The sequence below is a fragment of the Sorex araneus genome, chromosome 3 (assembly GCF_027595985.1).
Source record: "Sorex araneus isolate mSorAra2 chromosome 3, mSorAra2.pri, whole genome shotgun sequence".
NCBI lineage: Eukaryota > Metazoa > Chordata > Mammalia > Eulipotyphla > Soricidae > Sorex > Sorex araneus.
This window is the reverse complement of record NC_073304.1, coordinates 138,707,511-138,733,662: the sequence shown is the minus strand read 5'-3', so window position 1 is coordinate 138,733,662 and position 26,152 is coordinate 138,707,511. Positions and strand designations below refer to the sequence as shown.

At 47.7% G+C, this 26,152-nt stretch overlaps 1 protein-coding gene across 5 annotated transcripts in view; it reads left to right on the top strand.

The window, feature by feature from the left end:
* Positions 1 to 26,152, top strand: part of RRBP1 (ribosome binding protein 1) — a 55,279-nt gene that overhangs the window by 10,463 nt on the left and 18,664 nt on the right. For all 5 annotated transcript variants that reach the window (XM_055132819.1, XM_055132818.1, XM_055132817.1 and 2 more), the window contains exons 2-3: positions 10,894 to 11,042; positions 13,984 to 15,952. In XM_055132819.1, the coding sequence (XP_054988794.1) occupies positions 14,005 to 15,952 (1,948 nt within the window). In that variant the 5' untranslated portion in view covers positions 10,894 to 11,042; positions 13,984 to 14,004. The remainder of the gene's footprint in view (positions 1 to 10,893; positions 11,043 to 13,983; positions 15,953 to 26,152) is intronic.

Here is a 26,152-nt window from a genome sequence, read left to right as displayed (position 1 = left end):
ATTGAAACACTTGGAAAACAAACATCCAAAAATGAGGGCAAGGGGGAGAGCAAAAGAATCCCTGAGCAGGTGGGAAAAAACACAAAGTAAGATTCAGATTAAAGTTCAGATATATCAGCATTCATGTTACAGGTATGTTGGTTCAGTTAAAACATCAAGATGTCACACCCGATTTTCAACTCTGTTGCTATTTACAACTTTCAGCTGAAGAGACAGTGAAAGTAAAAATTAGGAATGTGGTCTGTGACTATAAATAAATACACTGTAACCACTATAACCATATACCATTTATATGTATATGACTTCAAATTTTTCAATAGTGGCCATATCTGCAATCTTAACTGCAACAAATATCAAAATGAAATTACATGGGGCTGCTATCATGACCCCAACTTGATTAATCTAGAAATATGAATTGAAAGAGGAATAGAAAGCCCTCTTATGTTAGAAATTAGATCAAATATGATCGCAGTAGTTTCTTGTAGACCCCCCCAAAGGAAAATAAAAACATTTTGAATGGTAAAATTATACACTAAAACTTGAGATGCAACTGTTATTTAGAGATAAGTTCATAACTTCTTTAAAATAGAAGGAAAGGGGCTGGAGCTATAGCACAGTGGGTAGGTGTTTGCCTTGCACGCGGCCGACCTGGATTTGATCCCCAGCATCCCATATGGTCCCCTGAACACCGCCAGGAGTAATTCCTGAGTGCAGAGCCAGGAGTAGCCCCTGTGCATCGCCAGGTGTGACCCAAAGAGCAAAAAAAAAAAAAAAAAAAGGAAAGATGAAAATTAGTTAGCAAGTAGGCATCGGTCTTCAAATGTAACAGAAGCAAAAATAAATTTAAACCAGTCAGGAAGAAGTAACAATGATAAGGAATTCGTGAAACCGGCAATAAAATTGAGCAAAGCCAAACTTTTTAACGAAAGATGATGAGTATTGATGAGTAGCAAGCAAAATTGATAAAAAGAAAAAGGGCACAGATAGCCATCATCAATAACATAAAATGGAATTTTTTTATAGGTTTGTAGATGTTGAAAAGAGAACTGGTTACTATGAATTATTTGTGCAAAATAAAAATAAATGGCACAGTGTCATAGGTGTTGATTAAATCTATGTGAAGATCCAGATGGGTATAATACCCTATATCATATGACTTTGGTTTTTATGTCTTGTCAGTAATTTTGCAGAAACATAAATAAATTTCTAGGGAAACATAACTTTTCAATAGCAAATCAAGAAAAAAATCCCAAAAAGCTAATAAAAGAATATTTACAGGGGTGGGGGATATAGTTTTTTGGTTTCTGGCACTTTATTGCCCTGCACCTGCTCATTGCTGACTGTAGCCCTGGTAGCCCCTGAGTACGTCATCACATACATGAACATTGACTGAACATTGCTGGTGGTAATTCAGTTCAAAACAAAAAGAAATTAAAAAAGGATGTCTATGAAAATCCTGCAGCAGATATCACACAAAATAGCAGGACATTCCAGTCATTCAATTTCTAGATTAGGAGAAACAGTCTACTGATCCATTTACACTGTGTTGGAATCACTACCCGTGAAGAAATTAAGAAAGGTGAGGCAAGGGCCTGGAGAGATAAGATAGTTCAGGCTAGTCCAGTCAGCAGGCCATTTGTTTGCCTTGTACATGCCCGACCCAGGCTTGATCCCTGGCACCACATTATGGTTCCTCTAACACCAGCAGGACTAGTTTGTGAGCACAGAGCTAGGAATAAGCCCTGAGCACTGTTAGGTATACACCCCCCAACTCCCAAAAAAAGGTGAGGCAAAAAGATAGGAGATCAGAAGAAGTGAACAACACTGATTATAGGCAATATATTCATATATGTAAAACATTATTTTAGTATGTAGTTGTGTTACTCAAATTTGGCAAGATTGGGCTGGGTGAGAAAGCTACTCTTGAGAAGTCAGTTGCATTTCTCTATTTCACCAGAGAATGGAGATTCAAAGGGAGAACATTTGTAAAAACTACAGAGAACTAAGAAATAACTCTTTCCCAAAATACATTAAGATCCTTCAAGTGTGCATTATTTTCCTCGGCCAGGCAACCTCTTCAGTTTTGATGGGGTCCTTGGTACTGTGTCAGTGAGTGATGAGATATTTAGTGGCGCCTTTCATTGAGCAGACACTTAGGAGTATTGATGGGCTGAGGTTTGATTTGCTACAGTGAGACTGATCAGAGACCAAGCCCTGCTTTCTGGAAGCTTAGTCTACTGCAGTGAGTGTTCTGTCACAGGCTGGCACCCCTCTCTGGCTGTGGCCATTTTGAGCAGCCAGGATTCTTACTCGTACCTTGTAAGCACATGGCTTCATTGATACACTGGCGCCTGTAGGCTTTTTTTCAAAGACTTATTTGGGGGAAACCCAGAATCAGTGAATTCTGAATTTTTTTTTCCTTCAGTATAGAAGTTGAGTCTGGAATGGTAGATTTTGAAAAAACAAAGGTTTATAATCGAATGCATTTCTATTTTTAGTATTTCACTGTTTTCTTTGAGTTGGCATTGTTTCTAGGAAGTAGGGGGGGTCAGTTGTTTCCATCTTCTTAAAACATGAAATAAGTTATTTCAGAAAAGATCTTTTAGTCACCATGTTTTCTCTTAGATTCTCTGGGCTTAAGAAAAAAAAAAAACAAAACTCAACTGGAGCTGGAGATGTAGTACAGCACTTGCCTTGAATGCAGCCAATCCTGGTTCTATCCCCAGCACTGCATAGGCTCTCCGGAGCACTGCCAGGAGTGATCCCTGAGTACAGAATAGAAGTGAACACTGAGCACTGCTGGGTATGACACCCCATCCTCCAATCCCCATCCCCGCCACAGATACAAAATACTAGAAACAATTAGAAATGTGTGATGACAGATATCACTTAAAATTTTAGGTGAGCTTATTTGGAAACTTGTAACATTAAGAGGTATTAGGTAAAGTGAAAAATTATTCTTTTAAAAGGCTTAGCTGATCTTACAAAGCAGTAAAAAGCAGAGATTACTGGGGGTCCTGAAGCTAGGCTGAGGGGAGTCATTGGTAGTTAGCTGAGCCCAGGGTATGGATTGAGTATTATCATCCAAAGTCTCCTTAGGGTCTTGAGTCCAGTGTTGTGATGGGAACCAATTTGTCAGTTTGTGGAAGGTGCAGAGCAGAAATTGCCTCTATCAGACCCAAGTGAAATCTATTGCCTTTAAGGGCCACCAGCAAAAGGACTGGTGAAGCTTCTTTTTGTTGTGAGGAAAGGGTGGCGAAATCCCTGAGAATTTGCAGGAGAGTCATGCTTTCTGTAAAAATTAGTTCTTGGTAAAGGAAGGAAAAAGTTCCCTTATCCCAAATTCCTAGATTTCTATAATCTCCCAAGGCTGAACCAACAGAATTTGGAATACGTGAACACACCTGTCACTATCAAGGAAATTAAAGCGGGAATAAAAAGTCTCCCCCAAAACAAAAGTCCTGACCCAGATGGATTCATTAGTGAATTCTTCCACATCTTTAAAGAAGACTTACTCCCAATCCTTTTCAAGCTTTTCCAGGAAATTGATGTATCAGAAACACTTCCAGTTTCTATGAGGCAAATATCGCCCTGGTACCAAAAGTGGACAGAGATACCACAAAGGAAAAAAATTACAGGCCAATATCCCTGATGAACACAGATGCAAAGATCCTCATCAAAATCCTACCAAACAAAATCCAGCAACTCTTCAGAAAAATCATACACCATGACAAAGTAGAATTCATCCTGGGGATGCAAGGATGGTTTAACACTCAGGAGTCAATCAGCATAATACAACATATCAGTAAAAAGATAAAAACCGTATAATCATGGAGATGGAGAGAAAGCATTTGACAGATCCAGCATTCGTTCGTGATAAAAACTCTCAGCAAAATGGGAATTGAAGGAGCTTTCCTTAGTATAGTCAAAGCCATCTACCACAAGTTCACAGCAAGTATGATTCTCAATGGGGAGAAACTAAAAGCCTTCCTTCTAAAATCGGGGTCAAGATAAGGTTGCCCATTCTTGCCGAGTCTATTTAATATAGTACTGGAAGTTCATGCCATAGCAGTTAGGCAAAAAAAAAGATATCAAGGGCATCCAGATAGGAAAGAAAGAGTTCACTGTTTGTGGATGACATACTGTATTTACAAATTCTAAAGACTCTGCAAAAAAGCTCCTATAAACAATAGGTTTGTATAGTAAAGTGCCAGTCTACAAAATCAGAAGTCCATGGCTTTAATTATTGATTTCCAATATACAAATAATGAAAGAGAAGAAAGAGATATTAAAAACACAATCTTGTTCACAATAGTGCCTCAGAAAATCAAGTACCTTGGAGTCAGCTTAACTAAAGAGGTGAAAGACCTATGTAAAGAAAATTACAAAACACCATTTCAAGAAATAAAAGGACACTAAGAAATGGAGACACATCCCATGCTCATGGATCGGGAGGGTTAACATTGTCAAAATGGGACTATTCCCCAAAGAACTATATGGATTCAATGTGGTCCATAGCTATAAGGATACCCATGTCATTCAAAGAAATAGACAAAACACTCCTGAAATTCATATGGAACAATAAACTGCCCACGAATAGCTAAAGCAATTATTGGGAAAAAGAAGAGGGATAGCATCACCTTCTTCAACTTCTAACTGTACTACAAAGCAGTAATAATTAAAACAGTATGGTATTAGAATAGAAACAGACCCACCGACCAGTGGAACAGAGTTGAATATTCTGTCACAGACTTTCAGGATCACTTAATCTTTGATTTAGGAGCAAGAAATGTAAAGTGGAGCAATGAAAGCCTCTTCAGCAAATGGTGCTGGGAAAACTGGACAGCTACATGCAAAAGAATGAACTCAGAACTCTGTCTAATGCCAAGCACAAAAGTCAGATCAAAATGGATTAAAGACCTTAATATCAGACTTAAATCCATAAGGTACATGAAGGAAAGTGTAGACAGAACCCCCCCCCCCCGTAATATTGAAGCTCAAGTCATCTTTAAGGATGAAACACCATTGACCAAGCAAGTGGAAACAAATAAATGAAACTGCATTATACTTGGAAGCTTTTGCACCTCATAATGAACAGTGACCAGAATACAGAGAGAGAGCCCACTGCATGGGAAAATTTTTTTACCCCAATACCCATCGGATAAGATATATCCAGGATATAAAAACATTACTGTACAAGAAGAAACCTCCAATACCATCAAAATATGGGGAGAACAGAAACTTCCTCAAAAAAGAAATACAAATAGCCAAAAGGCACATGAAAAAATGTTCTGCATCACTAATCACCAGGGAGATGCAAATCAAAAAAACAATGATAGAATGGGGGAGGTATATCGTGATTCTTGGTGGTGGAATATGTGCACTGGTGAAGGGATGGGTGTTTGAGCATTGTATAACTGAGACTTAAACCTGAAAGCTTTGTAACTTTCCACATGATGATTCAATAAAAGAATTAAAAAAATATGTTATACAGCTTAAAAAAAAACAATGATATATAACCTCAAAATACAGAGTCTGGCACACATCAAAAAGAACAAGAACAGTGCTGGCGCAGATGTGGGGAGAAAGGAACTCTCTTTCATTGTTAGTGGGAATGCCATCTGGTCCTGCCTTTCTGGAAAACAATATGGGCATTCCTCAAAAAACTAGAAATTGAGCTTCCATATGACCCAGCAATATCACTTCTGGGAATATATTCTGGGGGTGCAAAAAGGCATAGTAGAAATGACATCTGCACCTGTATACTCATTGCAGCACTGTTCACAGTAGCTAGAATCTGGAAACAACCAAGTGCCCGAGAACAGATGACTGGTTAAAGAAACTTTGGTGCATCTACACAGTGGAATGCTATACAGCTCTTAGGAAAGATGAAGTCGTGAAAGTTGCTTATAAGTGGATAGATATGGAGAATATCATTCCAAGTGAATTGAGTCAAAAAGAGAAGGACAGACATAGAATGACTACACTCATTTGTGGAATATAAAATAACATTATTTGAGACTAATACACAAGGGCCAGGAAGATTGTTCCATGGCTGGAAGCCTGCTTCATGAGCTGGGGGAGAAGGCAATTGGAATAGAGAAAGATCACTAAGTCAGTGATGGTTGGAGGGATCTCTCGGGATGGGAGATGTGTGCTGAAAATAAAGGACCAAACATGATGGCCTCTCAGTATCTGTATTGAAAACCGTAATGCCCAAAGTAGAGAGAAGAAAATTGTTTGCCGTAGATTCAGGGGGTGGGGTGGGTGGGGTGGGTGGGGGTGGGGGGAGGGATACTTGGAGACATTGGTGGTAGAAAATGTACACAGGTGGAGGGATGGGTGTTTAATCATTTTATGACTGAATCATGAAAGCTTTGTAACTGAATCTCATAGTGATTCAGTAAATAATAATAATAAAGTTCCCTTATCCCAGATGTAAATCTAGATCCCCAAACCAAGACATTACCCTTGACTGCTGATTTCTCTGAAGGCTTATTAGAAACAAAGATGAAACAGTTCTTTGCCTCTTTGGAGGCAAGCCCAACACTCAGCTCAAACAGGCTTGTCACATAGAAAATCCCACCAAAGACAAGTTACTAGCCATGGTTAAAGGGATAAGGAAAACTGTTAATGGGGGGAAAATCCAAAGAATACCAGGAGAAAACCCAGAAGAACTCAGAAGGCCTGATGGGGTGCTCATTCTGTTCAGCTGAAGAGACAGTGGAGTGGAGCCTGTGTGTGTTTCTCCTGAACTCTGCGTGAGTTCCACTTAGGACTTAGGCCACAGAGAAGCAGGGACTGGAATATCCTCACAGGACTAAACTCAGTGGGTTTTCAGGCTCCCTAGGAAAGTCTGACTTCATCAACTCAGAAAACACAATGACTCCGATAAAAATACATACCAGAAATATTTTGACATTTTTAAAACTCTAAAGTTGCGTCTTAAAAGTAATGAAGTTTTTTTTTTAAGGTATTATAAGAAATAGCAACTTGGCTACAGCATATTTTTTATTCTAGTAGTCCCACCCACCACCTCCCTCCCCAAAGGAAAAAATCAAAAGACAAATCATATAACATCTTCAGCGTGGTCAAAGAGAATAGCCAACATTTGTGACTCCAGACTTCACCAGTCCATTCATGAAGAATGAAATTTGTTTTCTCAGGGTGCTAAGGTCTGAGAAAGTGATAAGAAGTAGTCTTTGCTAAAAGAACTCGTCAAGGATGTGCTGTGGCATGTAGTCGAGTCATTTGAACATTGGTTCTCTGGAGAAAAAAACATAATGCATATTCTGGATGTGCATATGAAAGGAGTGAGGGGTGCCCCAAAATGAAAAAGGGATCAAGTCAGATGAAGGGCACCTCCACAATTAGTGCTTATAATGTTACGGAAGTAACATTGGTGGAGTATGTAAGGGAAGCGTAGGATTGAAAAAAACTTATATATATTTTTAAAAGGGTGCTCACACACAGAAGAAATAGAATGTCTAAGTTCCAAATATAGAAGGAAAGTAAAAGTTGAATAGTCCAGCCAAATGCATGAGAGAGAGAAAGAGAGAGAGCACAAGAGCGAGCGCAAAGAGCCAAGAAAAGGGGTATGAGTAGGGATCATAAGGATCTGATAATAACAGAAATCACAACAAATGTTGAAATAAATCTTCCAGTTAAAAAGACAAATAATTGTTACACTTGTCTTAAAAAGCAATCATTCAGCCCCTGTCTGTTATTATTACTTCATTCAAAATATATGGACATAGGAAAACTGAAAGTTATGAAAATTTTAAAAAGTGTTGACCAACTCAAATCTCCCACAAATTGGTATAATTTGTTTTTTTGTTGTTCTTATGTGGGGGTGGGGGCTTCCATAACTTGAGGGCTAAAGAGATAGTACAGTGGGCAGGGCTCCTGCCTTGCATGCAGCATACCTGGGTTCAATCCCTGGAACCACACATGGTATTTGTAAGCACAGGGCCAGGAGTAAGCTCTGAGCACTGCCAGGTTTGGCCCCCAGAACAAAACAAAACAAAAAGGAACATATATTGAGATTCTTGGGAGAAATTGGTATGTCCTTGCTCATGATGGGAAGATTTTAAAACTCTAAATAGCTTTTCAGTTAAGAAGGTGAAAAATGAGTGTTTCTCTAGAAGAAAATTACTGAACTCAAACCAAGACCCTTTGCTCTGAGAACACGACACATATTTATCAAAATTGACCACAGTCTGGCAGAACTCACTAAGTAGAATCTGAATCAGGTTTTTTGCAACCATCAACTCAACCTGTTGTAAATCATTAGTGTTTTGATGTGGAAGACCTTAAAAAAACTTTTTGGTAGCCCAGATAATGTGTTCGTATCACATATTAGTATGGTATCGTGAAAGTTTTATTGTTTGTCTATTTTTATATGCATTTGTTAGCACATACACATATGTGTATGTGTAGAAAATATTTTTTTTCTGGATTATAGTTAGAAATCTGAAAGCTTTGGGCTTATCACACAGAAGAGATTCTCATTACTTAGCATTTGGGACTTATCGGTAATAGCTCAAAGCCCCCTATGTCAGGAAAGTCAGACACTGCCCCCTCACAAGTGAGAGATCAGCTTTTGGCGCCACATTGCCTCGTCAATGCCTCTGGGGAGGGGCCAGGTAGCACCAGGCCCAGGTAACACCTCATCTATGTAGACAATGCTGAGCGAGTGTCTCCAGGGATGGCTGAACTCCCTGAGCACTGCTGGGAAGGGATGGGGGGGAGGAGGAAGGTGGGGGGAGAGGGGGAGGAGAGGGGGGGCTTCTAGAAGGAACCATTGTAAAAGCTATCTGCAAAGTATAAAAGTACCAAACATACTATATTCATTGGTGAGGGCCCATAGTAGCTGTCAGTTCTTGCTGTCTGTGCTCAGCTGTGACTTCAGCATGACTCCAGTACAAATCTGAATAGGGTTTTGGAGGAGAACGCATAGACTGAGAATGTGATATTGACCCAGGCTGTAGGTGAGGACTCTGGTGGAACCAGGTGCGGTGCCCACGCAACTGACCCCTGGATATTTCAAACTGGATGGGACAGAAGTTGCCGTGAGTCTTATGGGGGGGGGGGGGGTGTAGGGACTAGGGACACACTAACTTGAGGTAGCACCAACCAAAGTGGTGCTGTGGAATTCAAGGGTTGGGGAAAATTTGTTCGAGCACTATTTTCAGTTGTCTATCAAAGTAAACCCCTGGTGATCAGCAATTCTGAACAGCATTACTGAGGTTTTTAGAAGAAAGTCACTTCTACTGGGGAGTAAAGTGCTGTCACTTGGCTGTCTCTGTCCCAGTGATCAGAACCTAAGGGACAGGTGGTCAGAGGTGTTAGGGTGATTTTTTTACTCTTTATCAACCATTTTGTTCCCTTTAACTTTAGGCCTAAAGGGATTTATTGCTTCTAGCCAACATGAATTGGTAATTTTTTGAATTTAAGAATATAATCTTTTTTTTTGTTTTTAAACAAAAATGGCAACATTCTTTTATAACTGCAGAGTAGCTCTTCAGCAGGAATGATCAAAAAAACAAAAAGGCAATTGTGAGTAAATAGGATTTCACTGTGATTAATGGTTGATGTCCAGAAAGCATTGTAAATTGGCTAAAAGAGAAACCATAGACTTCAGCACCTCCAAATAACCAGTGGTTAATATCCAGAATACATAAAGGACCTGTCAACTAGGAGAAGGCAGCAGCCCATTAGGAAAATGGGAAGAGGATCTGTCTCATTGGTCTCATGTTTGATCGCAGTAGGACATGTGGACAGAGATATGAGGGAGGAAGGCTTTTTGCAACACTACCCATTTGAGGAGCTGTTTGGTAGCACTTGCAATAGAACCGCATCCAGCCTGTGGTACCCAGGTCTGTTTGTAGGTCCAGCTTAGAAAGCCCATACATGAGCACAGAGAAGCAAGGAGGCATTTTTATACTACAGTGTTGTGTGTGTGAAGAGCATAGCAATTTAAATACATAGGCGTGTGGTCCATTTCTGCTTATGGGTTGGTTAAGTGTAGAGAAGCCATGTGAGCTGAGCAGTGTGTGTTAGACAAGAATGATTCTCCAGAGTAGTACCCACAGTGATGCTGCTTACACAGCACCTGCATCATAGCCGGGCTGTATTTGTCAGTGGGGACACGTTTGTGATGTAAACAAACGTGGAAGTGCCGAGTGACATGTTGCAGGTGTTGGCTCTATGCAAGGAGATAAGAGGTGTGTGTGTGTGTGTAAGGTCAATGGATGGTCATGTAGTTTTCTTAAATATGTGAATTATTCAAGAGACAGTGACCTTGATGCAACTGTCTGCTGGGTCTATGTTTCATTGTCTTAGGAGGGAAGAGTCCTTTGCAGTGCTCTGGGGGCCCTGTTGTCTGCCAATAGGCCTGGTAGATCAATACTGGAACCCAGTGACATGGTGCTGGTGCTCCTGAGGGCCTAGTGGTGCCCAGAGTTACATCCAGAGATGCTCCGGAGACGGTGCAGTGCCAGAAGTTGGACTCAGGCCTTGGCATGCAAGACTTGCATTCTAGCCCTTGTTGCTCTCTGCACAATCCGTCATCTCTTTTTGATTTAGTTTCTTACCTTCCCGGAAGGTCAGTTTGTACTTGGGATGTGGCTCTGGTGATCTGTTCTTTACTCTTCTCTGCAGCACGAATGCCCACCAACATCACCCCCCCGCCCACCCCAGTCCCACAGCTCTTGAGTATGGGGCAGCTGGTGAGTGAAGAGACCCGGAGCTGAGGATCTTTTCCTAAAGCCAACCCACTGCCATCTGCCCAGTCAGGCAGGATAGGTTGGACCACATGGCTTAACCAAATTATTCTGTGTTTAAAGAATTTGGCTTCCTCTTACATTTGTTCCCCAACTCCGTTTCTTATAGGAAGAGAAGAAATTCCGTTATCTCAGAACCCCTTGCAGGCCAGCAAGTGTCGGCCAGTTGAGCCTGCTAGTAATCTCGCCCTGCAGGTGACGCCTGCATCCTTCCCTTCGGAGGCCTCCACCGGTCTACATTAGAGTGTGCTCGTAACAGTAAGTACATGCTTCATAGAAGTTTCCAGAATTGACAGATGTTGGTTTCTTGGGGTCCAACCATTTATACCTGTGGATGGGTTAGGTACACATGTGGCCTTGCTTTTTGCCCACTGGGGCACAGTCTTGATGGAAGGCCCTGTGTGGGGGGATTCTGCTTGGTGGGGGGGGGGAGCACTTTTAAGACAGTGAGGCTGCAGAAGGGAGGCTCTCAGAAAGGTGAGTGTTTTGTGTGTTTGGTTTTTTGGGGCTGCACTTGGCTGTGTTCGGGATCAGAGCCAACCTTGTGAACTCTCTCGGGCCCCTGAAGGCTCATCTCGAGACTCCCCTGGGTGCACCTGGCTGTCCAGCTCCCCAGGCGTCTCTGTCCTCCATTCGCAGTGTCGCTCCTGCTCCGACACCACAGAGCAGCAGGAAACCTGTCTCTGCTGACTCACGTCTCTGCTCCTCGTTGTGCTCCAACCTTTGCCTGGACTCTCTCCGTGTCTCCCTTCCTAAGACTGGGGCTTTTCATTTTCCCGTGAAAGACTTCCTTTCAAGAAATTCTCACTTCGGAATTAGTTTTGGGGATGTCATTTCTTTTTAAAGCAGCCTGTTCTGCAAAAGTTGGGACAGTGTCTTCATGCCACCATCAGACATAACATTTGTGCATGCTGCAGAGCAGAAATACTTGTCCAAGCTTGCTTTTGCTCAGTGGTCCAGTCTTAACAGAGTATATTTTTGTGTCCCTGTTTGCCTACCTTGCATAAGAGTCCAGGCTCATTTTTCAAGTGTGGCTTTGCTGCCTGGACCAGGCGGCTTCCCAGTGCCCGTAGTGCTCGTCAGGGCACAGGCCCTGCTTTGTGCCTGGGTCTAGCTCCGCCAGAGCCCTGACCACTGGCAGAGTTGGGAGGTCCTCCAGGGAGACTGAGGCTCTGGGGTCACGCTGGAGGAGAGAGTGTCGCAGAGAATTTTTGTCTTCTGAACAGATTGAATATTGGGATCCTCATGTAATTTGTGTATCTGAACAAATTACACTGTGAATGAAGTTCTCTCAGATTCTGGTAAAAGACCTGGGGTTTTAATTGGGGATCCGCACAAACAAGTGGAGGTGGACCAAGTCCCACAATTTAAAGACAAGTTTTGGGTCTGCACACAGAGGTGCTCGGGGATCACTTCTGGTGTGCTCGGGGGACCATATGGGATGCTGGGGATCGAACCCGTCTCAGCTGCATGCAAGGCAAGCGCCTTGCCCACTGAACTATCTCTCTAGCCCCTCACGAAGCCTTTTTATCTCCACACTCCTGCCCGTTGCACGCCTCCTGGGCTGAAGAGGGCTAGGTTCCCTTTCAACACTTAATCCACAGAGACATGAATGGTCTGTATCACCAGGAGAAGCAACAAAATCAAAGTTGAAGATGTCCTTCCCGCTGCTTGGTGCGGTCTGACTTTGTCCTGCAGAGCTGGGCTTTAGTCCCAATGAAGTGAAGCACGGCTGCAGCTGAAGGAGCTACCTTTGTGTGTAGTACATACTCTGAAGTGTTTGGCCTTGGCGCCTTAAACCCTTTCCTGCAGAGGATTTAAGAGAAAAGCAGCACAAAATTCTGTTTCCTATGGTCAGAATGATTTTTCTTAGAACCATAATGCTGAGACCTTTTAGACAATCTCCTTTTTGAGTTTCTTCTCAATCCCATGGGAAAAGGGAATCTCAGTTTTCTAAGTGATGAGCCGGGACTCCGCCTGCCACTACGTATCAAGATTTTTGGTGGGGGCAAGAGGTACCATTCATCTCTTCCTCTCCGCTTACCCTTTCCCTTTCCACCCTTATGCTGCTGCTGCTCATAAAAAAACTGTCCAGTCCAGTTCCAAGAATGTGACATCAAAAATGAGTGTGGCATCAAAACAAGTTGGTAAGAATTGAGCGCATTCAAGTAAATAAGCCTCTTGGAGTCCCTCCCTGAAGCCTGATGGATTAATCAGACAGGAAGATGTGGACCTGGATGTTTCTGAGCCTTTGGACTTTGGTCCATGGGCGATGGGCAGGGTGGGTCATTCTCTTGGTTGGAATTGTGTTATTAGGTGGTGGGGCCCCTCCCTAGGCAAAGGTGGGGCTTCCTGGTCCTTTCCCTGCTGTAGTTTCGAAACGCCACACCTGGAGCTTTCTAGTTGGTGGACTTCTCAAGACGGACACGTTGGTTTCTCAGTGTGTGAATTGCAGGTTTCCTAGTTCTTCGGTAGCTATTGCTGGCAAAGGTCATTTCCCCCTTCTCAATTGCTTTATCACTTTGCAGGATTGTAAAGCAAGGTTTTCAACTCTGACTCTTGTGGTTTATTGGCACTAGGGAATCAGGAGGTGGCAGAGGAGAGGTGACCCATGCGAGGCCTGCTGGCCACAGTGCATGTGGAAGAAAGTCCCAGACACAGTTGGTTTGGCTTGGGTGGTATTTTCTTTAAAAACTCATCTGTTTAACCTAGAGGGGAAAAAAAGTTTTCTGGTCTAATGTGAAAAAAGCAAATGAGCCCTCAGCACAGTGCTCACATTTCCCTAAGTCAGCTATGTCCAGGGGACATTTGCGTGTTAGTTCAGGGGAGTTGTTTTTGCCAGAGTCCCCACCAGTCCCTTCTCTGACCATCTAGCCTGCATTCTTCTTCACACATCTTGATTTGGGGTGTGACTTTTGAGTCTGCTGGGTATTCTGTGTTTCATTTCTAGATCCAAACTCTGTCATTCTCTGCTGAGCTTTATCTCTCAGCAATAGTATTGACTGTTCATATCTTGTATAAGGACTTCTGACAGGAGATGGAAGGAATTTGTGATCTCAGAATTTACTTGGGTTTGTTCCTCCGTGGCTCCATTAGTCTGAAGAATTAGTGAAACCTTAAGTTTGATGACTGGGTTGGGGATGGAACTTGTCAAATGCCTTTGTTTCTGAAAAGTGATTTCTGTGTCTGTGTCTGGCAGGCAGAAGGAAAGCAAGACAGGATGGATTTTTATGACACTCAAACCTTGGGAGTGGTGGTCTTCGGTGGATTCATGGTTGTTTCTGCCATTGGGATCTTTCTGGTGTCAACCTTCTCTATGAAGGAGACATCATACGAAGAAGCCCTGGCCAACCAGCGCAAGGAGATGGCAAAAACTCACCACCAGAAAGTAGAGAAGAAGAAGAAGGAGAAAACAGTGGAAAAGAAAGGAAAGACCAAGAAAAAAGAAGAAAAACCCAATGGGAAGATACTGGACCATGAATCTACTCCCAGTGCAACTATCCTCCTCAAAGACACAGCACGAGCCGTGGCTCCAAGTCCCCTGCACTCCCCCGTGGTTCTCACCCCAGTAGCCACCGTAGCAGCCATGCCCCAAGAGAAGCCGGCTTCTTCCCCTAAGGACAAAAAGAAGAAGGACAAAAAAGTGGCAAAGGTGGAACCAGCTGTCAGTTCTGTAGTGAATTCTGTCCAGGTTCTTGCCTCCAAGTCTGCTGTCTTTGACACTGCCCCCAAGGAGGTGCCTATGGTGGTTGTGTCCCCAGTGGGTGCCAAGACCTCCACTGCACAGGGTAGAAAGGCAGAAGTAACCCAAAACCAGGGCAAAAAGGCTGAAGGGGCTCAGAGCCAGGGTAAGAAGGCAGAGGGGGCCCAGAGCCAGGGCAAAAAGGCTGAAGGGGTGCCAAACCAGGGCAAGAAGACAGAAGGGGCCCAGAGCCAGGGCAAGAAGGCAGAAGGGGCTCAGAGCCAGGGCAAAAAGGGAGAAGGGGCCCAGAGCCCGGGCAAGAAGGCTGAAGGGACCCAGAATCAGGGCAAGAAAGCAGAAGGGGCTCAAAATCAGGGCAAGAAGGCAGATGGAGCCCAGAATCAGGGCAAGAAGGCAGAAGGGGCTCAAAATCAGGGCAAGAAGGCAGATGGAGCCCAGAATCAGGGCAAGAAGGCAGAGGGGGCTCAGAACCAGGGCAAGAAGGCAGATGGAGCCCAGAATCAGGGCAAGAAGGCAGAGGGCGCTCAGAGCCAGGGCAAGAAGGCCGATGGAGCCCAGAATCAGGGCAAGAAGGCAGAGGGCGCTCAGAACCAGGGCAAAAAGGCAGATGGAGCCCAGAACCAGGGCAAAAAGGCAGATGGAGCCCAGAATCAGGGCAAGAAGGCAGAGAGCGCTCAGAACCAGGGCAAGAAGGCAGAGGGGGCTCAGAACCAGGGCAAGAAGGCCGATGGAGCCCAGAATCAGGGCAAGAAGGCAGAGGGCGCTCAGAACCAGGGCAAAAAGGCAGATGGAGCCCAGAACCAGGGCAAAAAGGCAGATGGAGCCCAGAATCAGGGCAAGAAGGCAGAGAGCGCTCAGAACCAGGGCAAGAAGGCAGAGGGGGCTCAGAACCAGGGCAAGAAGGCAGAGGGGGCTCAGAACCAGGGCAAGAAAACAGAGGGAACCCAGAATCAGGGCAAAAAAGCAGAGGGGACTCAGAACCAGGGCAAAAAGGTAGAGGGGGCTCAGAATCAAGGCAAAAAAGCAGAAGGGGCTCAGAACCAGGCTAAAAAGGCGGAGGGGAGCCCTAAGGGCAAAAAGGCAGAGGGGGCTCAGAACCAAGGCAAGAAGGCAGAGGGAGCCCCCAACCAGGGCAAAAAGGCAGAGGGGGCTCAGAATCAGGGCAAAAAGGCAGATTCAGTTGCTAATCAGGGCACAAAGGCAGAAGGTGCTGGAAACCAGGGGAAAAAAGAGGGGGGCTCTAATCAAGGCAAAAAGGCAGAGGGAATTCCTAACCAGGGGAAAAAGTCAGAAGGGGCCCCCAACCAGGGCAAAAAGGCAGATCCACCTGCCAGTCAGGGTAAAAAGGCAGAATCAGCTCCTGCTCAGGGCAAGAATGCAGATGTGGTCCAGAGCCAGGAGGCATTGAAGCAAGAGGCTCCTGCAAAGAAAAAATCTGGTTCGAAGAAGAAAGGTGGTGAGCCTGGTAAGCAGTTTTGAGTTCTTGTGAACCTGGGGAAAGCTGTCGTGAAGTGACTTACAATTCTTTGTGGAAGGCGTCTGTATCAGTCAGCTGTTGCCAAAAGGCTGTGTAACAAACATCCCAGGATACAGTACCTACACCAGCAGTTGTTCTCGCTTATGCTTCTGTTCACTTGGCCAAAGGTTGGCTGGTCTGGGCTGTCTCAGCTGGGTGGCTCTGCTCTGCTGTTGTTTCCCTGGGTTTGGCTCCTGGCTGTGCAGGTCGAGCATAGGTCTTTTCTTCATGTCCTCATATGGGAACCCAGACTGAGGCTTCTGTGACTCATGGCGGTCAGAGATGATGGCGGAGTTATGAAAGAGCACAGTTCAAACCAGCATGCTGTCGGCCAGAGAAGGCCATGTGGCTAAGCTGAGTCAAAGGGCCCGAAGTCTGCTGCCTCCCATGGGAGGAAGAGCACAGTGGCGGGGAAATGAGAGGTGAGGGAACATAATTCCACCACCACGCACTGTTCCACAGTTCTGTGTCTGGGTGACTGAATCCTGCAGCCTGTTTGTTTCCTTACGTCACCTGGTGCTATAGCATAGGTTTTAGGCATTTCCGTTTGTTGAGTGAATAATGGTGGGATAATATTCTGAAGGATTCCACATTCCTAACCCCCTGAATACCCTATCTCTCATCCTGGCCATTTAGTTTAACAATTACAAATGCAAATACTCTGACAAATATAAATATGCTGACATATAAACTGTTTAATTATGTTGATAATAGAGAATATGCATTTCCATTATCTTTTTAGTACATATTATCATGGAAATTAGTCCCTTAAGCTCCTGTTTCCTGTATATCACTCTTGACATAGTTGATCCCATGTTTTTATGTTTTTTTGGTTTTTTTTTTTTAAATTTCAGTTTTTGACTATTAGTTGGGTTGCAGAGTTGATGGCATTGGCCCTTCAAGATAACTGAGGAGGTTGGAAATATTTGGGCTGTGCTAAGGAAATAGCACAGGGCCCTGCATAAATCTGAGTTTCCCTCTCTGACGCCCATGAGGCTATACTGCCTTTCCTTGGGTTTCTTCTCCCCTGACTTTTGGGGAAACATCTGCTCTGACGGCCCCCCTGGAGGGGACCCAAGCTCTCTCTGGGAAAGATGCTGGGCTCCCGCTGAGGCTTGTGGGCCAGCCCATCTGACCCCACACAGGAGATGAATTAACACCCAGCTTCAGCCCTGCTTCCCAAGCCAGGGAGACAGTGCCCACCCTGTCCTTGCGGTGGCATCCTGGACACAGGGCCAGGGCGCTTGGGACTAGAATGCAGCCTGGGTTCTGCATCTCCCTGACAGGCCCTGCAGCCTTTTAAAGAGCCTTTCTGAAGTGAAGACCCCGCATTGTGCCCGGTGTGGCCCCCAGTGGCAGCTCTCCTGAGGAGTGTGTGTAGCACCCGGTGATCTGAACAGAGAACAGAAATCCTTGGGCCCTGGCTAAGAACCATTAGAGATAATAAGGCTGTTACTCCCATAACTTGTGGGGTTTTTTTTTCCCTCTTCCAAAATTGTGTTGAGCTATTCCTCCCCCCTCCCCCCCACACTTTGAAAAATGCTGTTTATTTAAAAGGTCCCATCTGGGAAGGGGGAAAATCCATTCTGCCAGGAGTGATCCCTGGCACAGAGCTAGGAGTAAGCCCCGAGCACCAGAGGGTGGCCCCAAAACCAAGAAAGAAAAAGGAAAGAAAAACACCAGTATTACTTGAGTAGATTTTCACGTCTTTTGGACAGCCAGTCCTGTGTGCTGTAGAAACTTATTTTCAAACTGTTGGGACTCCAAGGAGAGTGCTAGCTGGTGGCCATCTGGTTTGCTGGGCCCCCAGGAGCCCCCAGGGATAGAGTGAATGTCGAGTCTGTGGTCATGGCCACATGCTGAAAGGGGTAGCGTGGATGAAGCAGATCTGTTTTAGAAAGCAGGTAAGTCTTGGAAAACAGAAAAAGTCACCCTAACTGATGTCTGTATCAGCCCATGTGGCCTCCACTCCCTGTATCCAGTGGGAAAGGGACCAAGGCCCGGCGTGGCGGCTCAAGGCGGCATGTATAGCCTTCCCCTTTGAAGAGGGAGTGTCTGTCTCCATCTTGTCTAGAAAATGTGGCCAAAGACTTTGGTGCAGTTGGCTTCTGGTTTCCCTGAACCTGCACTGCAGGCTGGCAGCCCTGCTCCATATTTATACCTGGTGGGAGTTCAAGGCCATCTTCCCTGCTGCCCCTCCTGGGCTTCCAGCTTTAGACAGCCCACTCACCAGCCCATATTCCAAGTGGAACAGAAATGGTGCAGAGCTTATCCTAGGATCACACAAAAGCGCTTGGTCTTGTTGAAGACCCAGATTCTGCCTGGGTCGTTCTAGATGGGATTGGAAATTCCCTTTTTCCGACGATTTCCAGGAGGTGCTCATAGCTTCAGGACCATTTGAGGGAAGTCAGTTACTTCTGAGTCACTGCCAGCCCAGGTGGAAGCACTCTGCCAGATTAGGTGCTCTCTCCGCAGTGCTTGGTGGGCTTTCAGCAGCTTCGGCCACTCCTGCCCGTGGAGGACCCCTTCTCAGAGGGAGGAGTAGCGGTGCCTGTGCCTTTCGCCTTACTCTGGATGTGTCTGGTGCAGAGGTGCGTTTCAGGGCGGGCTGTCACAGGCTCGTCCCTTTGCTAGAAAGGCTGCCGTTGGTTCCAGGCAGCTTGCCTTGCCCTCCCTGCTCGCCGGCCAGGGCCTGGTTTCTCCGTTCAGAGCTGGCCCACCTAGCTACTCCAGCTGGAAACCATAGACAAGATCTTCCTCCTCTGGGTTCACCAGCCCTGGGAGCCTAAAACACCAGGGGACCCGAGTCTGAGTTGCTGGTGGGGTCTGAGGTGATTTTCTGACCACTGGGGACCTGGGAGATGATGCGTGGCGACTGTATTCTGGTCGTGGACACAGAGCAGGCCGGGAAGAGAGCACCTCTGAGCCCAAGGGATCTTGAGTGGACTAGGTCTAGGGCTGTGAACTTCTGACTGGCTGCCGGAGCTGGGGCCCTGCTGTTCAGTGTGGGTACGTGCAGCCCGTTCACTCGCAAGGGGCCAGGGAGCCAGGACTGAGCCAGGAATGAGCTTGCCTTGTACCTGCAGCTGAGCCTGCCTCATCCCTGGACCCACATACAGTTCCCTGCACTCGCCAGGAGGAAGTCCTGCGCGCTGCCAGGTGTGGTTCCCAGGACCAAAAAGGCAAAGGCGAAGATCAGTGCAGGAGTCAGCCTTCTGGCTGCGTTTGCAGATTCACTGGTCAATGTGGCGATGGGGCGGGGCTTGCAGGTAAAGAGCACCTGTCAGCAGGGCCTCCCCGGTCACCCTGGACAGGTCTCTGCAGCTTGGCATTGATGTCCTAGAGTCCCCCTGTCCTGCTCTGGCCTCCCGTGGCCGGCTTAGGACATGTGACAGAGCCACACCATCTCCGAGTGAAGTGTCCCCCAGACACAGGACTCTGCTTCATGGGCCTTGACCTGACCTGACCTGTCGCCCAGTCAGCCTGGCAGGGTCCCGGCTCAGAGGCCCTGCAGGCGCCGGGCAGGTGTGGAGAAGCCGGACATGCTTCTGCAGGCCCGAGTTGGAGCGATCCCAAAACTTCAGATCTGATTTTCCTACAAAAGTAAATTGGAGCTAGGCGACAGGTTTTTACTGCTTGTCTGTGGCCAGCTTTGACAGTGAACACCTGCCTTCCTAATCCTGGCTTTTTAATCAACTACTGTAAAAATATGCACTTCAGTAAACAAAATGCAAACTGGAGAAGCGTGGAAGGTGAGAATTGAGTCCCCCCTCCTCTCTGCCACCTTAGTCCCTCCCTGCCTCCTCGGGCTCTCGGGCTCCAGGACTGCTTTGCTTGTTGCCCGCTAAGTGGGGAAGGGTGCACCGGAACAGCTTCTGGGGTCCTGGCACCCGCTTTCCCTAGTCATGGGGGTCCTGCCTCCCACTTTCCTTAGTCACAGGGGTCCCCGTGTCCTGCTCTCTCTTTGCCGAGCCCCACTTCAGGACGTTTCGCAGCATGAGTAGGTCAGTTTTTTCAGACAGCATTGGGAGTAGGCAGTGTTTTGCAGTTAGAGCGAATGCTCCGGTGCTCCATCTGAATAGTTGTGAGGTTTGTAAATGTCTCTGTCCAAAGGGAAATGCGTATTGAATGTTGGAAGATAGCGCAGCATCTCTCCAAAGGAGTTACATACCTCAGGGCCCTTGCTCTGGCGGCACTGCTCGAGATGGTGTTGGGTTCTGCCTTACTCTGGGCAGGGTGTAGGAGGAAAACTGGTACTCATGAAACCAAAGGCACCAGCTGTCTCTTCCTGGGGCCTGGAGAAGAGGGAATTCTGGGAAACTTAGGAGGGGGGTCTCCCCGAACTGAAGCTTCTGGGGCTTTGCCATATGTCCTGCTGGCCGCTGCTGGCCACTGCGATGGCAGTTGCTGGGGCACTTTGTCATTGGTGCCCAGTTGGGAGCCACGGTGTCGAATAGGAAGTGGTGCTCCAGGGCTCAGAAGGGCTGTAGAAGCTCCCCTGTGGTGGAGTCACAGCCTTGTCATTCTGGTGTGTGCCTCCTGCACGGGCCCTGCGCGTCCCAACGGCCCTTTCAGGAGTGCTGCCCCCAGTTCCAGAGGAGCACAGTGGGCCCTGCAGAGTCCGAGGACTTAGACTTGGGGTGCAGAAGGCATGTTCTGGAAGCCCACCGAGGGCACCAGCTCTGGCACGTCATGCTGCCACGGAGCCAGGTGGAGAGCAGGCAGGTGGCTGGCAGCCATCGCGCCTGTAGGTGAGGGGAGCAGTAGGGGCTTTGCTGTGTCTCCTTCCGGGGCTGCTTTGGCCTTTCTGCCTTACAGGGGGGCGGGCTCCCAGCACAGTGCTTCTCTCTTCAGCTGCAAGCTGGTCTTACGCTGGGATCTCCCTGCACCCCTCCTCTGTGTGCCCGTGCCCCGTCTGCCTTGCGTGTGGGCTGTTCACTTTTAAGCCAGAAGCCATCAGACCCAGGGGAGCCCAGGCCGCTCCTTGGGGTCAAGCCCTTTCTCAGAGGTGTTGCTGTGATCAGGCACACACAAGTTTGTGTGGAAGGAAGGGGCTAGGATAATGGATTTCTCTTTAAACCTTCCTTCCCTCCTTCTGCAGCTTCCGTTTTTTCTTTTTCCCATCATGCCTTGCCTTATAAATGGAGACAAACAAAACCTCCCATTACTTGCCATAATGAGGCAGCTTCATTGTAACTAAGTGCATCGTTTGTCCTGCGGGCATTGTGAGGCCGCTGCCCCTTCACCCCCTCCCCCCACCACAGGTGCCCGGGGCAGAGCAGAAAGGAGTTTCTGCTCCTTCCTGGGGGTCGGGTTGATGCATGATGATGGCCACTCCGTACCTGGCCTGCCCCTGGCCAGCCCCCTGTAAACGGCCATAAATGGAGCAAGGCAGAAAGTTCACAGTGGCCCTCAGTTTACCTACCTGGCAGCCAGCCTCTTTGTGGCCCCGCCAGGCTGCTTCTGCCTCTGCCAGAGCAAGTGGACATACAGCATAGAACCCCCCCCCCCAGCCTGAAAAACCAGGGTCACATTGTTTAGCCTAACAAGTGGGGGTCTGGGGAGGGGCCACCAGAAGTCGGGGTCTGAGAGACTTTTCGGGTCTTTCAAGAAAACGCCATTCAAGATGTCTGAAGAGACCCTCATCCTCACTGGCGTTGTTTGTTGGACCACCTTCTTCCTGCCCTGCCCCCTGCCCACTGTCCTCCTGGTACTCTGGTCTGCTCTCAACCACCTGGTCTCGGGCTTCCCTCCCCCCTGTTCAGCCCCTGCCTTCTGTAAGATAATCTGTGTTTTCACCAGTTTGAGAGAAGCACAAATTAAAGCTCAGCCCTGTTTCCAACACCCCAGAAACCCCCAGTGCCAGGCCTGGATCTTCATGGGACCCTGCACCCGCCCCCCCTGCTCTGCTGTTCAGGCTCGGGCAGGGGTGAGTGTGGCAAATGTTGGCGTCTCCTTTGAGTCCGACTTCGTTTCTCTGAAGCTCTGAAGCTCGGAAGGAAACACCTGAGCTTTAGGGCCCTTCAGGGCTCATTTTCTGTGTAAGTTCTTTAAGCCACTGTCTTCTTGTTAAAAGAGAAGACCAAGAGCACTCCCTCGGGAAGCAAGCCAAGTGTCAGTGTGGCCCTGCCACGTTTCAGAGCATCGGCCAGAGGAGTCTGCCAGAAACCTCCTTTCAGTACCTTCAGATAAGTTGCTCTGGGGCCCCCGTTGCTGTGATGAGGAAGCCCATGGTTACACATCTCCTGTCTTTCCTGCAGGCCTCAGGTAAAATCTCCATCGTCATTTAAGATGTGTTCTCCTTGGACCAGCCTGCATGCATGCCTGAGGAAGCCCAAGGATGGCTCTTGCCCAGTGATCCTCCAGGAATTGTCTCTTGTTAAAAGAGAATACTGTGATGTGGTGGTTTTGGGTGGTTTTTTCTTTTTTTTTTTAAGACATCAAATTGATTGTTGAAATTTGGAGAGTGGGGTTGAAGGAACCAAAAGAATAACAAAAATAAAGGCATTTGATCGTAGGATTTAAACATTTCATTAGACATCATTAAATGCACAGCCTTTCAGATGACTTTGAACAGATAACTTTCTCCGAAGGAAAAGGCCTGACCGAGTAGGCCCCCGGTCAGGATGCTCTTGAGGTTGCTTGTCTTGGGCTGTAGGTGCTAAAATACCAGTGGTCGCAGTCTGTGCTATCGGGTGTCAGGTGAGGCCTTCCCTCAGCCTGCATCCCAGGAGGTGAAGACCAGTGCCCGGGCAGGGCCAGGCCTGGGTCGTTTGCGTTATGTGCCAATGGTACGGCTGAGTCCCCGGAGCATCTGGCGAATTCTTCAAGGGCCTCCTTGTGGTACCTTTTCAGTAGTGGAGTAGCAACCTCTATGGCCACTGTCTGTGGCCATGCTGGCTCGGAAGGGAGCTGGCCTGCACTCGCCTGCCAGCTCCTCTGGTGAGGGGAGCCTCCCCCAGACAGGCGTGCTTACTGCACGTTGGGAGAGCTGAGACGTAAGTGGAGAGGCACCACACTGTGCAATCTGCCCTCAGCAGCGAGCCTGTGAGGGAGGAAAGGGTCGTCATCGCATGTCCCAAGTGAGGGACCCAGGCAGAGGGAGGCTGGGGCGCTTTGGCAGTACAGCCAGAAAGACTCTGAGCCAGGGTTCAAGTCCCAGACATCTGGTGTGGGTATACCTGTGGGCAGAGGTGGCCCCCTACTGGACCTGATGGTGCCCGTGTGTTTGGGCGGCATTTGGGGTTGATCTGTCTCGTTTTCCTTTCCGTTGCAAGACCAGGCAGCCTCACCCCGACAGGCCTGCGGCTCTGAGGGCTTGGGCCCAGGAACAGCAGAGCTGTCAGGTGGAAGTGAGGAGCGTGCCCCCGGCCATCCTTCTTGTAGAGGCGTCCCTGCCGCGCCTGGCTTGATGGCACTGGGGATGGTTCTGTATCCGAGAGCTGCCGACCCGCCGCCTATTTTCTCTCTCCAGGGCCGCCCTGACCCGCGCCGCCCCAGAGTCCAGACTCAGACGCTAGGCAGTGGGGCAGGACCCGCAGCGGCAGAGCCTGTCCCTCACTGCCCTGTGCGCTTCTGAAGCCGGCCAGTCTTAGTGTTGTCTGACAGGATTATTCCTACACTCCCTGAAGCCTTCATCCCACACATGAGTACACGAAGGCTTGTTCCTCAGTTGGAACCTTTGCATCCGCCAGCAGGGCCCCGGGGACTGTGGGAGGGTGCGGGTTGAGCTGGGTGCCACTGACATGGTGAGGGTGTCTGGGAACCCAGAGATCAGTGTGACTCCCACAGAGCTCCTCAGATCCTGCTTTCTGTTTCCAAGGGGCTTCCTTTTCTCTTTTAGTTTTGCTTCCTGATTTGGAGAAGAGTGAAAACAACTTACCTAAAATATTGAACGAAAAATGTTTAGTGTGCATGGAGACAGCCGAGGAAGTGTTTGGGGCAGGGCTTTTCGTCTGTGATAAGTTTTTATTCGGTTGTGCACTGAAGTAATCTGATGAAGTCTGGAAAAACTGGCATTGGAAGGTTCTGGTAAAGGTTACTCAGGGTGACAATCAGAATGTTTCCTTGGGACCACAGCGGGGCCCAGGGCATGGTCTTTGGGAGAGGCTTGAACCCAGTGATTCTGAGACCTCCAGAGGGATTCCAGCTTGGGGTTCCCCAGGGAGACCAAGGTGTAGACCAGTTCCTACAACTGGGAGTGTGGAGGGATCCATGAATATGTTAAGTTTGCTCAGGATTGCCTTCTTTTACAAAGGGAAATAGGAAGCAAACGGAATGAATCTTACTTAGTTCAGTATTTTGTTTAACTCTGTGGACCATCGTTCCCACATGGTGCGTCGTAGCCGTCGTAGGTACCGTCGTTCATTGCAGGCCTTCTGACTCTGCCGCGTGCTTCCGCTTCCACACACATCTGTCTGCACCAGCCCCATCTCCTGGGTACCCAGTAGTAGCTTGAGAAGGGGCTTTCTCAGCCAGGGAAGGAACCCCGGTCTGCACCGGTCAGCTGCTCTGTGAAGCAGATGGCCCCGCAGACATTGACTCTAAATATGCAGCTGTGGGCTGAAGGGGAAAATTGGGAAGCAAGCAGATGATAGCTGAAAACAAGGTTTCCTCTTGAGTGTTCCTTTTATCTTTAAAAAGATACAAATCTTTTTGTGCTCAGGATTTTCTCTAGGATTACCATTAACATTATGTTAGATACATATTTACTACAGCGGGTAGGGCAGTTGCCTTGCACACAGCAGACCAGGGTTCGATCCCTGCATCCCTCTCGGAGAGGCCGGCAAGCTACCGAGAGTATCCCGCCCACATGGCAGAGCCTGGCAAGCTCCCCGTGGCGTATTCAATATGCCAAAAGTAGTAACAAGTCTCATAATGGAGACGTTGCTGGTGCCCGCTCGAGCAAATATATGAACAGTGGGACGACAGTGCTACAGTGCTACATATTTCAGTGAGAAGAAAGCCGGTAACAGGGAATGTATTCCCTCCCCGGCCAGTACCCATTGTATGGTACCCACCCACTTGTGATACTAGGCCTTTTGTGTCAGTGTGGTTATTTTTAATCTCCTGCTTCATCGAGGTAAGTAGTTTGAAAATGAAGGTGCTCATGGCAACCGCTCACCACATCCCACGCTCCCCTTATTAAAGTATCATGCTAAGTGCTTCCCCGTGTGATGAAAATATTGTGACTGGTAAGTGAAAATATTGTGACAAGTCAGCGAATTCAGGGTTTCTGTGGAGACTCTCCCCGTTCTCTATCCTCAGTGAGGGGTCTTTGCTATAGGCACTGTGGCAGCCCACCCCCTGGCCTTTGCTTCATCATCGCAGTTTGAGTCTGTCAGCTGCAGGCAGACTGAGGCCTCAGGGCAAGGTCTTGTCTGAGTGTTGGAGGTAAGGGCTCGGGCCAAACAGAGCACCTCAGCATGGTCTTACTGCCTTCGGGACTGTGGAAGTGAAGAGAGAGAGAGGGAGGAAGGGTGGAAGAGAGAGAGAGAGAGAGAGAAATCAGTGAAGGGAGCAGCATGGAAGTGAAAAGTGTGTGTGTGTGTGTGTGTGTGTGTGTGTGTGTGTGTGTGTGTGTGTGTGTGTGTGTGTGTGTGTGTGTGTGTGTGTGTGTGTGTGTGTGTGTGTGTGTGTGTGTGTGTGTGTGGGGTCAGTGAACGGGCAGCATCGGAAGTTTTTTAGATGTGTGGTACTTTTGAATGACCCTGGTGCTTGAGGACCTGACTGATGGACTGAGTGGGCAGGCTCTTTGGGGAGAGCAGGAGATAGGGTATCTGAAAGGCAGTGTGCGGGAGGCAGCCTCCATTTCCACAGGTCTGCAGAGAACCAGCCAGGGCCCCCTTCCTTCTGTCCTCCCCTGTGTGCAGGGTATGTGTGGGTGTGTGTGGGGCTGTGAGTGGGTGTGTGTGAGTATGTGTGTGTGTGTGTGTGTGTGTGTGTGTGTATGTGTGTATGGGTGTGTATGTGGGGGGGGGCGGGCGTTGCTGGGGCCCACATTGTGGGAGAGCCAGGTGAGCTGTCTAGGGCAGGAGGATTTTCTAGAAGAAGGCCCAAGGAGTTTTCTAGAAGAGGGAAGAAAACCCTGTGGGCAAGAGCTCCATGCTCAGTTCTGATACCAGAAGGGGCAGGACATCCCCCTCCCCT